The sequence below is a fragment of the Podarcis filfolensis genome (genome assembly GCF_964270895.1).
Source record: "Podarcis filfolensis genome assembly, chromosome: 2".
In the NCBI taxonomy this organism is placed as follows: domain Eukaryota; kingdom Metazoa; phylum Chordata; class Lepidosauria; order Squamata; family Lacertidae; genus Podarcis; species Podarcis filfolensis.
The window spans coordinates 102,836,413-102,852,249 of record NC_139605.1 but is presented as its reverse complement, the minus strand read 5'-3'; the positions used below and the strand labels follow the sequence as shown (position 1 = coordinate 102,852,249).

At 47.7% G+C, this 15,837-nt stretch overlaps 1 protein-coding gene across 1 annotated transcript; it reads left to right on the top strand.

Moving 5' to 3' along the window:
• Positions 1-260: 260 nt before the first annotated feature.
• Positions 261-13,182, top strand: SUOX (sulfite oxidase). Its single transcript, XM_083598780.1, has 4 exons — positions 261-574; positions 3,535-3,601; positions 6,010-6,181; positions 7,713-13,182. Exons 2-4 carry the CDS (start codon positions 3,546-3,548, stop codon positions 9,141-9,143), a joined length of 1,659 nt encoding a protein of 552 aa, XP_083454906.1. The 5' UTR covers positions 261-574; positions 3,535-3,545; the 3' UTR covers positions 9,144-13,182.
• Positions 13,183-15,837: the final 2,655 nt, after the last annotated feature.

The window sequence follows — 15,837 nt, the reverse complement described above, 5'->3', positions numbered from 1 at the left end:
TCTTTTTATTCCTCTCTTTTATTTACGTCTCACAATGTTTAGTGCACATAGAATTGTGTACTTTTTGAACTTTCAATAAAGATGTTTTTATTTTATTTTTATTTATTTTAAAGAACCTGGGACGCCAGCCAGAGACACTGAGAATCGGGGATGGAAGAATACTGTTTCTCCCCGCCGGCGCCTGCTTGCCCGGCCCGGCCTTGGGCTTCATTTTGGGCGGGAGGGCGGCCTCTTCCTCCGCTCGCCGAGCCGCGAGGGCGGAGCCAAGAGGGCGCAGCACCTGCGCAACAGAAAACTCCACGCGGCTCACGGGAGCATCTTCCAGGCGGGCAACGTCGGCCAGCTGGATCTCTCGCCTGCTGCGCGCAACTCAGGTAGCCGCGGCAGCTCTTTTTGGGCCGCGGGCCCTTTAAATCTCTCCTGCTTCGGTGGGCGAGGACTTTCGTTTTCTGTCGTCGCTGCCGCCCCCCCCCCCCGCATCGAACCCACCTCCTCCTCTTAAAGGAGAACAACGCTCGGCCGCCGCTGCGTCACGGAGACGGACCTTTCCCGGGAGGACCGGCCTGACTTGAAGGTGGGAGGAAAAGGAATCCACATGGGCAAGGATGCCCTGGGGGGTGAAGTGGGGCGAAAGGCGGGGGGAGGGAAGAGCCTGGCTTTGAGTGGCATCTGTTTTTTTGGGGGGGGGTTGTGCTGACGCGTCCCCTGCCTCTTATGGGGGCTGCTCTTTTTTACGAGGATGTGCGTGGAAAAGTAGAGTCAACTCCCAGGAGGTCCCTTCCCCTCCACCCCTATAACATATTTGAAGGGGACACCCCCCAAGTTATGGGGAACTCCCATTCAAATGTGCCATGTCATGTGATCGATTATGCAGGGAGGGGCTTACTTGCCTTTTAACCCCCCCCCCGTTGTCCCCCCCCAAAAAAAATTATATTCAGGTTGGCACCCCTGAGCGCAACGCACTTCAGCAGACTGGCAAAAGACCAAATATATGTGCATTATCAGCGTTATTAATAGGGTTGCCAGTTTAAACAAAATGTTCCTCTACACAATAATATTCCATTTTTAAAAAAGGATCTGGAAGGTAGCCGTGATGGTTCCTTAGAGTCAGACGTCTGTCACTGCTCTTTTTCTGTGGATGTGTCTTGCTGGCCCTGGGCCTTTTTTCTCCAGCCTCTCAGAAGCGTTTATCCTTCAGCATTTTGTACAGAGAGACCCCTTGTTTCCTAAATCTGAGTGAACCTCTGGCGACTTCTGGGTGCTGTAGCAGCTTTTCGTGGACTTCCTAGGAGACCTTTGTATGCAGGGATTGTTCTCAAAAGCCTGCGGTGTTATTATATCCATCTATCTACTTCTCTGTGGGACGCGGGTGGCACTGTGGGTTAAACCACAGAGCCTAGGACTTGCCGATCAGAAGGTTGGCGGTTCGAATCCCTGCAACGGGGTGTTCAGTCCCTGCTCCTGCCAACCTAGCAGTTCAAAAGCACATCAAAGTGCAAGTAGATAAATAGGTACCGCTCCGGCGGGAAGGTAAATGGTGTTTCCGTGCGCTGCTCTGGTTCGCCAGAAGCGGCTTAGTCATGCTGGCCACATGACCCGGAAGCTGTACGCCTGTTCCCTCGGCCAATAAAGCGAGATGAGTGCCGCAACCCCAGAGTTGGTCATGACTGGACCTAACGGTCAGGGGTCTCTTTACCTTTATCTACTTCTGTATTGCACAGCTTGGATATGGTGCAGTGTCGGATTTATGTATAAGCTAAACAAGCTATAGCTCAGGGCCCCGCTCTCTTGGGGGCCCCCAAAAAATATAAAGGGAAAAAAACCTGGATGTACATTTCCAAAATATAAGATAAAAAACAAATAAAATAAAACCTACATACAGCAACAGTATCTTGTGTTGTATGGGCTCCTATTTGTTATGTGCAAATGGCTTTAGATACCTATTAGGTCCATAAATTACCATATAGCATATATTCAACACAAAAAACAGCGACAATTTGTTGTTGACAAAGGACAGCTGGACATATAAAGGGCCCCATTACCTTCAGTAGCTTAGGGCCTCATCAAACCTAAATCCGGCTCTGGGTGCACATATAAAAAATAGTAGTCTGATCACTTTTCACCTAGTTTTTTTTTAAATTCATTTTCTAGGAAAGGTTATCTCCTAAGAATATTTATTGCAGGGGAAGGTGTTGGTCCCACTATCAGCTTGCTGACTTCCCTTTTAATAGACTGCTTTTTACAGCAGCCTGACATGCAGCAAGTGGCGATAAAACGATGGGAAAACATTAACCTGTGTTAACTTCAGGCTGTTAGGACACAGCCAGAACCAATACAAGAGTAAAATAAAATAAAGTATGCTAACCAGGTCTCGCCAGGACAAGCGGGCAAATTCAGAATGAGCCTCAAGTTGCATTCTCTCGTTTCCTTGCTAATAATTAGATTTTGTTTTCATCCAGCCGAGTAAGTAAATAATAACTGATCATACCATGTATTCCGTATGCATTTTATTAAAACTTTAAATTAAGGTCAGCATTTTTAGCTGGTCTCCAAGAACCCATTTTGCTACCTTAGGGGTGTTTTCCTGCCTCTCTTGGCTGATGTGGAATTAAATGGCTACAACACAACCTGTACGTTTTAGAACCGCAAATATAAGGAGCGAAACGGGTCTTCAATATTGCAAGTAGGAAGCCTATTGATGATTAGCATAAAGGAAACTAGGAACATGTAGAGCAAAGCTGAAATAATGCAGAACACTGTAATTATATACATATTTTCATAGAAGTAAATTCCTTCGGGCTTGATGGCACTCACTTCTGAGTAAACATGGGTTGGGCTGCACGTACCTCTTAATTAATAAGAATCTATTAAGAGAGAGGGACGCGGGTGGCGCTGTGGGTTAAACCACAGAGCCTAGGACTTGCCGATCAGAAGGTTGACGGTTCGAATCCCCGCGACGGGGTGAGCTCCCATTGCTCGGTCCCTGCTCCTGCCAACCTGGCAGTTTGAAAGCACACCAGTGCAAGTAGATAGATAGGTACCGCTCCGGCGGGAAGGTAAACGGCGTTTCCATGCGCTGCTCTGGTTCGCCAGAAGCGGCTTAATCATGCTGGCCACATGACCCGGAAGCTGTATGCCGGCTCCCTCGGCCAATAAAGCGAGGTGAGCGCCGCAACCCCAGAGTCGGTCACGACTGGACCTTATGGTCAGGGGTCCCTTTACCTTTATTAAGAGAGAGGTAAATACAGTGCAGTGGAAGTGAAGTAAAGACTCTGGTTGGTTCAATAATGTTGAAAATGTTGAAAGCGAGCTTACACTTTCTTATCTCAGTTAATAATCCAACCACAGCATTCTGCACTAGCTGTGCATCTTCAAAGGCGGCGCAATACCTTGCAATAGTCTAACTTGAAGTATCAGAGCATAGACAACTGAAGCCAGACTGTCCCTGTGACAACTGAATTTCCAGCCGATGGGCAGCTCTAGAACTTGTGTTGTCTGGTGCAAATCCTGTCTGACTTTTCCTGTTGCATGTAGGTATTGGGAAGATGCTGCTGTCCAAACCCAGCAGGAATGGCTTCTGCATCCTTCACAGAACACACTGGTAAGGAGCATGGACTATTTACATCAACTCTGTGTTTCTTGTGAAAGGACATTTTGATCTTTAACTTGCTATCCAAGGTGGGCATCTTCCCTTCTGTTCTGACCTCTCAAAATCCTGACATGGACTCAAAAAGCTGCTGCCTGTGGGGTTTTTGGCAAATGAGTCAGGCCAAAAAATTGCGAAAGTAAATAAAAAACAATACTGTTTTTATTGGAACAATTGGCAAATAGAGGGCAAGCTCCTAAGCGCATAGGGCTCTTCTCTAGGGTAAGGAAGGCTTAGAGACAGTATAGCAGGAAAAGCTCTAGTGTGGAAAGTTGTTGAGTTTATTAGGAAAGAAAATGCCAGGGCTGACATTCCTTCTTCAGATTGTTTCTTGGTCCCAAAGAAAAGCAGAGAGGTTGAAAGGGGAAACCAAGTTTCCAACACACACAGGGAGAAAAGGCTTCTGTAATAAAAAAAATGCTATATTTTTACTAATAAAAGTTCATGTCAAGCTAGGGCCTTTTTGCTATTCCTCCCTCTCTAGCTCTACTCTATAATTTCCACTCACATTGGCAATTTAAACCCCCATCCAGTCACATCCTACCAAGTCTCTTCCTTTCCAGCAGGCTGTATTGCTTCTGTGGCCTAAAAGGAAGCAAAAAGACCTTGCAAAAAGACCTTACCTGAACTTTCCTAAAGAGCCTTTCCAGAGTATTTGTTTTGGCTCCTTACCCAGTTGTATATGGACTCTAATCTTATCTCCAAGTGCATCACTTCCCTTTCAATGTGACTTCTGCTTCTATGATCCTAGGCAAAGGATCTAGGTAGGGAGACTCCTTTTATTAGGTTTATAATTCCCTCTACCTTGCCTTGTTGTGGAGGCAGGAGTTAAAGATTAATCACCGGTTGGCCTGAGTGGAAATAGGCTACCTATGCTCTTGGTGTCTAGAAATCCCAGCAAAAAAATGTAATTATCTCAGTCTCACAGGGTGGGGGATAATTTTGGGGTTTTTTTTTTTAAAATCTGTGAATTCAAAATGTGGGATGATATTCAACTAAATAGTTGTGCTAGTGCATGGATTAGCTGTAGCACAATGGGATTTCTACCTTCTCCCCACTCTGCTCCCCCCCCCAGCGCCATCACCTTCTTGGAGACCAGCCATCACCAAACCTGCTACAAAGGGTTAGGGGGAACCCCCAGATCAGATTTAGGGGGTGCGCAGAGGAAGAAGAGGTGGAGAATGTTCCAAATTCTTCTTCTGGACAGAACGTTTTGCTTAGCGCTACGTTGAGGACAACCCTTGGGATTTATTTCTATTGAGAAAAATGTTTAGGCTGCTTAATTATAAAACTTCTGAGGTTGTACACACAATATTATCAGTAAAACGCATATAGAATCAGAATATAGATTCTTGTGGAATATGGAATCAGAAAAACTGTTTGAAGCAAAAAATACATAGATAAATGATATGTCTGGGTAGGCTTGCCGCAATGAAAAAATCAGCAGGCATCTAAAACATGGTGGTGAGGGTACCTGCCTAATGAATTGCTGGGGGGGGTGAGTAAAGGAGGAGAATTTGGGAAGTATATGAATGTTGCAGTTTCTGTGAGGGTAGCAGCTGAGGACAATGATCAAGTAGCTTTGCGGGGTGCTGATAATCTGTCCCACAGGAATCGCCATCCTGTTCTGACTCTCTTAAGAGAAGCGGCAGGCCTGTTTTTATAAACAATTACCATAAGGCTCTAGAAAGCTTCCTTATTTTATATGTCAGGTCTGGAATTTGCCAGATAACACGCTGCAGGTTGCAATTGCAGGCACACACTCTTCTTTAAAAAAAGAGAAAGGCACCTTTGCCAAGGAGTTAAGAATGGCAGCCTGGAAGCAGAACAAACTGCACTCATTTTCCTTTCTGCTTTGGCATACATTTCCTAGGTTACTGGCCCACAGTCTTTCTTCAGGGAAGTTTAGGAAAGTTTTTATTGTTTGATATTTTATTGTGTTTTTAATATCCTGTTGGAAGCCGCCCAGAGTGGCTGGAGAGGCCCGGCCAGATGGGCGGGTCATAAGTAATTAATAATAATAATCATCATCATCTTTGTTAAGTTCCCTCCCTGTGTGTGAAGTGGGGAATATTGTGTTTGTCAGGCAAGGGTGCTCTTAAGGGAAGGTACAGATTCCTTTGATTATGTTGTTGGGATCCTGGAAGACAGACCCTGTGCCGCCATAGCAAATTATCTCTTTTCCTCCCCTGTCCTGCTCTGCAACTTATTTCTGCATTTTCTTCCCGTGTCCTTTTCCTGTATGTCTCTTAAGCCTGACACTGCATAAAACTACAGAATCATAGAACAGTGTTGTTTAACATGTCCGAAGTATATGCTGTAGATATCTTCTCTTTTAAGGTTTTGGCCTGCTTTGGTTACAGGTTGAGAGAGATGCCTTGGAGGCTCCACCCTCCAGCCTGCATGGCTTGGACAACCTCCCGCAACCATGGCACTTGGAACGATGCTGGCAGCACAAGGCGCAGGGTCATGGTAGCAGCAGGGGCCGGGCTGGGCCTAGGCACCATCTTGGCTTATGGAGATCACCGTCGGCGGGTGAGTGGGGCTGCTTGGGGAAGTGGGATGTGTAGTAGGCGTTGGAAAATTCCATTCCATTAGTTGCAGACATCGAACTGTTACATGTCACGTGTCTGTTTACATACCAGCACAGCTTGCTGGGAACTTCCGTTGCGTGTATAGCTTTTGCTTTTTCCCTGTCTCTTGGAGAAGACAAAGAGAGAGACGACATGTTTCTTTGTCCTGATTTATGATTAATAAATCCGTAGTTGTAGTATGCTTCTACAAGCCTCACACCTATTCTGTGTGCGCAGTTCGCTCTGGGTCACTGATATATGTAGGAGCAGAGGCTGATGGGTCTTCGCAGCGGGATGGCTGGAAGGAGACGACCCAGCTGGGGCTAGCTAGCTTGCCTTGCGACCCTCTGCATGCCGACAGTGGGATGTGAAGAAAAGAAGAGCTAAATGTTGAGAGCTGGGCTGTTGTACAAAAAAAGTTCTTGGCACTGTGCCTGAACTTAAATTTGCAAGCAGCAAGGTGGGAGATGATAAACATAAGATGCACCCCCACTTGCAACTCCCAGCTTCAGGTTGAGCGCTTTCGGGTTGCGCTCCGCAGAGACCCAAAAGTAACGGAACGCGTTACTTCTGGGTTTCGCCGCTCGCGCATGAGCAGACGATCGAAATGACGTCATGCACGGAAGCGGTGAATCACAGCACGCGCAGACGCGGGGTGCATTCGCTTCAGGATGCGAACGGGGCTCTGGAACGGATCCCATTCGTATCCAGAGGGTACCATTGTAGTCCATTTATCCTCCATTAATTTATCTCATCCTCTTAGAAAGTCAAGGACGTTAGTGACCATCACTAGGCCTTATGAAAACAAACTCCTGGATATAGCAATGTCTGAGTGTCTCACCAGACCCAGGAGGGGTAGTTAAAGGCCTAACAAATAGAGACGCCTTCCGAGAAACATGGACCCCTTTCTTTAACAATCTTAATTACCAAAATCAAGACCTTCTTATACCAACTGCTCTATATTCTCAGTGGAGGGGCTACGTTAAGTAATATGCTTGAATGTGTAAGTGTTTGTCTAGAGACAAAGGATAAAACACACACCCTTAGATGTAAAGTGGTATCTCGGGTTAAGAACTTAATTCGTTCTGGAGGTCTGTTCTTAACCTGAAACTGTTCTTAACCTGAAGCACCACTTTAGCTAATGGGGCCTCCTGCTGCCACTGCGCCGCCGCTGCACAATTTCTGTTGTCATCCTGAAGCAAAGTTCTTAACCCGAGGTAATATTTCTGGGTTAGCGGAGTCTGTAACCTGAAGCGTATGTAACCCGAGGTACCACTGTACTGCTGTTTCGTGGTGAATGTGTTTGTATTTGTTTAAAAACCAATTTAAAATTGCTTTAAAAAAGGAAACAAACTCCATAGTTCAACTGTGGTTTGACAGGCTTCTCGTGTAAATAAGTGGGGCTCTTTGATCATGGCAGAAGAGTGCTAAGGGCTGCAAAGAGGCCCTTGTTTCTCCTTTCTTAATGGCTTTCCCCTCTTGCTTCCCTACAGGCAGCTGAGCCTGAGACCCCAGCGCCCGCAGCTGGACCCCCATTTCCGGTCTTTACCCGGAAGGAGGTGGCTCGCCACAACAGTGAAGCGAGTCGGGTGTGGGTGACCTATGGCAGCGACGTTTTTGACATCACAGACTTCGTAGAGGTGCATCCTGGAGGCAAAAGTAAGATCCTCCTGGCGGCAGGAGGCGCTCTGGAACCGTTCTGGGCCCTCTACGCCATGCACAAGCAGGAACACGTGCTGGAGATCCTCCGCGGGTACAAAGTGGGGGAGCTGAGCCCCGAGGAGCCTCCGCAGCCAAGCCCGGGAGACCCATACGCCAATGATCCCCAGCGGCACCCCGCCCTGCGGATCAACACCTTGAAGCCCTTCAATGCAGAGACCCCCCCGGAGCTGATTGCCGAGAACTACCTGACTCCCAACGCGCTCTTCTTCAAGCGCAACCACTTCCCCGTGCCCGTGGTGGACCCTGCCACCTACCGGCTGCAAGTACAGAGTTCCGGCGGGCGGACGATGTCCCTATCCCTGCAGGACCTGAAGAGGAGATTCCCCAAGCACGAGGTGACCGCTACCCTGCAATGCGCTGGCAATCGCCGGGCCGAGATGAACGCAATCAAGAACACCAACCGGCTGGGCTGGGGTGTCGGGGCCATTAGTAACGCGCGCTGGGGCGGAGCCTTGCTTCGGGATGTCCTGGCAGAAGCCGGGTACAGACCCGGCGACAAGGGGCACGTCTGTTTTGAGGGACTGGACAAGGATCAGAGCGGCACCGTTTACGGGGCCTCCATCCCTTTCAAGAAGGCCATGAGTCCCGACGGGGACGTCCTCTTGGCTTATGAGATGAACGGGGAGGAGTTGCCCCGGGACAACGGCTTCCCCCTCCGAGTCATCGCGCCGGGGATAGTCGGCGCTCGTAACGTCAAGTGGCTGGCCCGGATCACGGTGGGCCCGGAGGAAAGCCAGAGCCACTGGCAGCAGAAGGACTACAAAGGATTCTCCCCTTCCATGACGTGGGACAACGTGGACTTCTCCAGCGCCCCTGCCATCCAAGATATGCCCGTGCAGTCGGCAATCACCGAGCCGGGCCCAGGTGCCTGCGTCTGCCCTGGGGAGCTCACAGTGAAGGGCTACGCTTGGAGCGGAGGGGGGCGAAGGGTGATCCGCGTCGATGTTTCGCTGGATGGTGGGAAGAGCTGGCACGTGGCCAAGCTCACCGGGAAGGAGCAGCTGCCTGGTCGAGCCTGGGCGTGGCAGCTGTGGCAGCTGGACGCCTGCGTGCCCGAAGGCACCAAAGAGCTGGACATTGTCTGCAAGGCTGTGGATGCCAGCTACAACGACCAGCCCAACACAGTGGCGCCCATCTGGAACATTTTGGGAGTGCTCAACAGCGCATGGCATCGGGTCCACGTCAGCGTGGGCGAGGAGTAAGAGGCTGAGTCGTGCCTCGTTGCCTGAAAGAAACAAAGGGTCATAGATCGCGGTTGTTCCGCACCTTCTTTCTTCCAAGAGTACCTTTGCCTACATCCTCTTGGAGAAGAGATTAAGCATTTGTTGTCACTCTGTAGCTACCACTGAGCTACAGCTTCCATCATTCCTGACCATCGACTTTGCTGGCTGGGACTGAAAGGAGTTGTAGCCCATCGACAGCTGGAGGTCACCACCTTGGCAAGATGACGGCCCTTTTACTACCTCTTCTCTAATTTCTCTGTCTTTTAAGGAAGCCCTTCTGCTGCCCTTTAGAATTCCGTATGCGTTTGTTTCTCGAGAGGCGAATGCGCGCAACCTTCGCTGAGTTGCCTTCGTTATCTCCTGCGCTCTGCTCCTCCTCCTCCTCCTCCTCTGGATTGCTTTCTCGTGGTTCTTGCCGCCGTTACAAGAGCTGTTCCCTCATTCCCCGCCCCTGCTCAGAAGACACGGTCGTGGGTGACCAGATGAAAAAGGAGGACAGAAATCTCGACTCTTTCGAAGAGGCGATTTCAGCAGCTGTTTACCCGTTACAGGAGTCCTTTGCATCTGGCAATCTAGCACAGTTTTCTATCTGTAAGGAAGGGTTCTGACAATCGCTTTTGTGAAACACTTAACTCCTGTCCTGGCAGGACTAAAAACACAGAGAGAATGGCTGCTCTGCTTGCACATAGGAATGAGCTTGGGAATAAAGGTAGTTTGCTCACATATGGGAATCCAGGTTTAGGAAAACAGCATACAAAACAGAGGCAATGTGTGTTTGTGTGTATACCGAAACTAAATTTGAATGCTTTGGGTTTCCTACAACAGTAGTTGTAGGTCAGATTGCACCTGGTCATATGGGGAGCTTAGTTTTTTGTGTGTGTGTCCAAGGAATTGGCTTTCTCCATGGGCATTTCTCTCCTACCATGAACACTTTGTGCCTTCTCTATATGTGTGTGTTGGTGTGGTTTTTTTTTGGGGGGGGGGAGGTGTTAGCCATGAAGCGTTAAAATAACATCACAAACTTACAAGAAAGCAGTCATAGGTAAAACAGTGTAACATTCAATTTAATTTCAGGACTTTTTTTTTAACACCCACTTTTTGGAAAAGAAAAAAAGCCCTGGGAAAACATTAAAGCTTTTTTAACCTGCTGCCCAAAATATTGTAATGTAGACAGGGCTTTTGAACTGTGCTTTTGAACTGTGTCTGGAAATGCACTGGGAGCCAGTGCTGTGCATTTCAGTGTGTACCACCACCCACCCCGTCCAAAATTAGGTCAGCCATTGCTGATCCTTCCCATCAGATCAGGACATCGTAGCTGCACCTCTTTTCTTTTTGCAACATGTGCCTGTTCAGGGCACTGCCAGCACCTGCCACGCACAAAAGCAGGTGTACACAATAAGTGCCTGGAGAGATTTTTCCACTGTGGATTTGTGAGTTTACGTGACACTCACTGTACTCTTGGTACCCCAGCATTTTGTGCCAGTTCTTGCTCTGACGTTTCAGGGTGGGGATGGAAAACTTCGCTATGGATGGATTTGGGTGAGTCTCCGACCTGCCCTCCCCAAGTATCTGAAGTGGTAATTGGAGGACGGATTTGGAGAGCTTTGGGAAAATTAATCACATTCCAGACTGGAAACACTGCCTACTAGCTTGTAAGCATTCCCGCCCGTCCCCCTTTACAACACTTGCCAAGCTTCAAGAATCCGGTTTAGAGAGGTTAGGAAAAGCTTTCATCACACTATAAAAGACATCTGTATCTATTCAGGGTTTTTGTCCTTGTTTTAATTTGCTGCTTCCCTCTGCTGGCCATGGTGGGAAATTTATTCATCTCATTCGTTTTTAATACTTTGTCTAGAGTTTCCATGATGACCTGTTTGAGGCGGTGTACAAAAATGATAGGGGATTCCTTCACCTCCTCCCTTCCACTAGTGCTGTGGCATTGTGTATGGGGTGGGGCAGGTAAGAGGATTTAATGGGTTGAATCCTGTCCACGTGCCTTCATCACTGTATGGCTCCAGGAGATTCTCTTCCATAGCTCCAGGTCCTGTTAACTCTTTAACAAAGCAAGACAATGGGGTGGTTGGTTTGGAACTACAACATGATTCAAATGGTGCTGGGTTACAGCCAGAAAATCAGGATATGCATGTACACCAGGGATCTCCCATGTTGCTGGGTTCCAACTCCCATCATCCCTCACCATTGGCCAAGCTGGCAGGGGCTGATGGGAGCTGGAGTTCAGCCACATCTGGAGGACCACAGGTTCTCCATCCCTGGCACTGTGCACAAAGCGCTTCCTGGGTAAATCCCAGTGAGCCCAAGAGAGGAGGCTGACACATGTTGGTTTGGAAGGCAAATTGGCTATTCTAGACTGCAAGGAGCTGGTGAGTGCCTGTTCTGTCACCCCCACTTGTGGTAAAGGTAAAGGGACCCCTGACCATTAGGCCCAGTCGTGGCTGACTCTGGGGTTGTGGCGCTCATCTCGCTTTATTGGCCGAGGGAGCTGGCATACAGCTTCCGGGTCATGTGGCCAGCATGACAAAGCCGCTTCTGGCGAACCAGAGCAGTGCACGGAAACGCCGTTTACCTTCCCGCCGGAGTGGTACCTATTTATCTACTTGCGCTTTTGAACTGCTAGGTTGGCAGGAGCAGGGACTGAGCAACGGGAGCTCACCCCGTCGCGGGGATTCGAACCGCCGACCTTCTGATCGGCAAGTCCTAGGCTCTGTGGTTTAACCCACAGCGCCACCCGCATCCCTCCCGCTTGTGGTAACAAACTTCAAAGTGTGTGGGGGGAATGAGGAGCCTTATCAGGATCTGCCTCACAAGCCAAATTTGACAGGTGGGGCTGACCAAATGCCAAATCGCCTGACATCACAAATGACATTTTGGGGCTTTGAAGTCTGGAGTCTGCTTCAAAGCACCTCACTGGCAGCAAGGCACTGCTAAAGCAAAGATTTAGCACTTGGCTGTCTCTGAGGTTATTTGAAGTCCCAACATGGGGACTTCAAAGCGTAGCCAAACTGAGTAGGATTTAACTCCCCCCTCCGCAGGGGTTAAATCCTGCTCAGTTTGGCAGGATTCAATGCAAACCCCTTCTTGATTCGGGAAGGGATTTGCATTTAAACCATTGCTAAGCAAAGGGAAACGCCTGGTACTGTACTTTTAGCAGGGGTTTCCCTCCTTAGTGCACACAGAAAACATTAGCGATAAGAGAGCCAATGGGAACTGGTCACAGGCTGCCTATAGTCAAGTTGAAGTTTATGTTACAACAAGTGGCTTGCAACCTCTTCCTTGCTGTTCTGCTTTACCCCAAATTTATCAGGTGAAGTTTTCCACCCACTTAAGAGCAAGACTTGAGAACTCTGAGCTGTGAGGCATAAGATGGAAAGCAAGCCCGAGCAGTCTGTTCGATAAATTGTCATCAGTAGGCTGGTTTCCTAGAGCAGGGGTCTGGATAGCAAATGCTCTCTGGTAAAGTGTGTTCTGAGGAGGTGGAGGAACCTCTCTTGACTTTTGCATGGCTGGAATGTAGCCCAGTGTTTCCCAAACTTGGCTCTCCAGCTGTTTGTGGACTACAGTTCCCATCATCCTTGACCTGCTAGTTAGAGATGATGGGAGTTGTAGTCCAAAAACTGCTGGAAACCCTGATGTAGCCTACTGTACAAAAGTAAGAGCTACATCCAATGATCCGCCCAGTTTTGCCTCTGGCCCAGCCCACCACTGGCAAGCACCCCTCCCCTCAAAGGCTGTACACAAGGGAACTTGCCCTTAAGCTGAAAAAGCTTCCCCTTTTGCATGGGGAAGGAATGAGTAGTTCTTAAAATCAGATACCTTTTAATATCTCCACACTGCACAGGGGAAACTATAATAATTTTTTACTGTGTAATGGCTCCTTCTTCTCTGTCCTCATTTGAAAGCTGATGAGTGTGATAAAATATTGCATTTGTTCTGTTATTTTGCACAGGGTAAGAATCTATCTTTTCTAGTGGTCCTTAATAAACGCTCCGGATTTTATCTCCTTTTTGTTTCCACCTGTGTTATGTACATCTCTTCTTCCTTGCTGCAAGGTTATCTGCAGGTCCATCTCTTGCTCTGCTTTTGAACTTCATTCAGACATAAAAGCTCGGGATAAATTAACAATGCTGGCATTTGAGAATTCCACGCCCAATGGGAACCACCTGTAATCTGAAACACTTTAATTTGAGGTACATCCGCTTAATTTCAGGGGAACTTGCCTTCAGTCTGCAGTGTGTATTCTTATTAGTTTAATCTATACTCTGCTCTTGCGACAGGCCCCAGCTATGGAAACCACAGCCATAATTATATAATTATTGGGGGTGCTGTAGCACTAGATTTCCTGCATCAGCAGGGGATTGGACTAGATTATATCTAACGACCCATCCACCTTTCTGTTTCTATAAAACTCAGTATAAAGTAACTTTGGTAACTGCTTGAGTGGGATTCATCTGAAGATGAATGGGAGCTCCCTGCGCAAGGACTTGCAATGGAGCCTTCTCCCCTCTCCCCCTGTGCCCCCTGAAATTGTCTTGGGGGTGTCACGAGGGGCGATTGTTCCATCTGGCATGCTGAAATGCTTGCACAGAAGGAATGTTCAGCATAGTACAATGTCACACTGGCTCTATTAGGTGTATGTCAGTTGGCAGATTGCTTATAACTTAATTAATTTACATTTCCTCTCAACTATTAAATTTGTCAGCTGACCCCATTGGGGTCTCATTTGCAGGGATCCGCTTTCTATCTTATTCTTGTCCGGACAATCTGATGTTTGCTTCTCACAACGGCGAGTTAGATGCCACTAGGATGCAGCCAGGGCACGATGAGGACAATAGCCAGCTTCCTTGTTTACTCCCCCAGTAACTGGTATTCAGTAGCATACCAGTGGTAGAAGTCAGCTGGTTCTTCGACAAGGTTGTAGTGGGCCTGCCCAGCATCTGGTGGCATATCAAGGGGGAGAGGGTAGCCTTGAATGCAACACAGGGCTGGAATCCAGTGACTCTAACCTGATTTAGATTGTTGCTGACAACCTCAAGTCTAGTCAGCAAGCTTGCAGCAACGCAAAAGCCTCAACTTGAGCAGTGCTGAGCTAAACATAAGATCGGATGAAACATAACGCTACTGAATGAAGTTTCCTAGTGGGCTTTTGCAAGGGGAGCTGGTTAAGTGTTGAAGTAGACGGTGAGGGGATTGCTTCTGATCATAACATTTCCCACCCCCCATAAGGAGAAATTGTGCAGGTTCGTGCCTATGGATTAATTATAATGAAAATAATAATGATTGCCTAAGTAAATGAGGGGTGGTACGCCACAATTTTGAGGACAATGGTGATTTTGTTCCCTGACCAGCATTATTAGATGGTGTGTTGTGTTTGATGTGCATCTTGCATCCAGATCAAAGAGATTCTCGGAGCCAAAGGTAATTTGGTTCATGTCAGCACGGATTCTCTGTCCTATTTACATGTGGGATAAAGGGCTTTAATTAGCTAATTCGTCAGCTGCAAGCTCAAAAGAGGACCACATTAGCACACGCAGGGTGAAAACAACCAAATTTAATGTGTTCCTCAGACAATGCTGCCAGCTTCAAAGAGAATTTTAAATTAAAATTGACTGGACGGGAAATGACAATTTGAAAACTATTATCAGCCTTACGATGAAGAAGTGCTTCATCCTCTCCCCCCCCCAAAAAAACCCCCATGAAGCAGTTCCATCCTGTGTGTTACATATAGGGGAACCCACAGACCCTGTGGCAGCAGGAGGAATTATAAGTCTCTTGAAAGCTAGCTATAACCAGTAATTTGTGCTGGAAGCTAGAGCCACAGGAAACCCTATGCCTCTTTATCAGCATAACCATTAATAATAATAAATAACTGCTGGTTACTTAAGCCGTTGTGCCTTTGTGTGTTTGTTTGGGGGGGTCTGTTCTTAGACTGTGTCAAAATGTAAAACGGAAATAACGGGACACGCGAAGATGCTGGAGACCTACAGTTCATCTAAGCAACCTCCTCGCTTGGCAAGTGTAAGGAAGGACCAGGCTGGGTCCTGCCTAATTTATCCCCACTGGTTTGCTCCAGTACTTTATTTTGTTACTAAGGGTATATATAATCCTATGCCTGCTTGCTGGGCGGTTCCAAATAAATCCCACTGAAACTTCCCAGGCTTTGGGTCGTTATGGGTGAAGCTACAAGCGTACTTACGTCTGAGCGAAAACTGGTAGGATAGAGAGAGAGAGAGTACGTAATAAAGGCAGACAGTTTATTCGTTACACTAAAAAAAAAAAAAATACTATGAAAGAAAATCGGCAAGGACGTTCCCACGCGCGTCGGAAAGAAATCGGTCGTCCCTGCTGGTGGTGAAACACGCAAAAACACACTATCGATACCCCGCGTGCAACATATTAGTTCCTTCGGCACCTCTAGAACCATCATTATCGCGATTTGCAAGGACTGGAATTGGGGAAACGGCAGGACCCGCCTCGAAGTGTCACGTTGCATTAATCGCTGGCTGGCGACCGGGGGGCAGATGCAAGGCTAATAATTGCTGTTAATTTAAGATGCAAGGCTAATAATTGTTAATTCAAGATGCAAGGCTAATAATTGCTGTTAATTTAAGATGCAAGACTAATTGCTGTTAATTTAAGATTGGGGAGCAACTTGAGG

Excerpts from the sequence above, each read along its gene's own strand:
- SUOX (XM_083598780.1), top strand. The coding sequence starts at position 3,546 with ATGCTGCTGTCCAAACCCAGCAGGAATGGCTTCTGCATCCTTCACAGA. Across the intron at positions 3,602-6,009 it reads ATCCTTCACAGAACACACTG|GTTGAGAGAGATGCCTTGGA; the intron begins GTAAGGAGCATG and ends CTTTGGTTACAG. Across the intron at positions 6,182-7,712 it reads ATGGAGATCACCGTCGGCGG|GCAGCTGAGCCTGAGACCCC; the intron begins GTGAGTGGGGCT and ends GCTTCCCTACAG.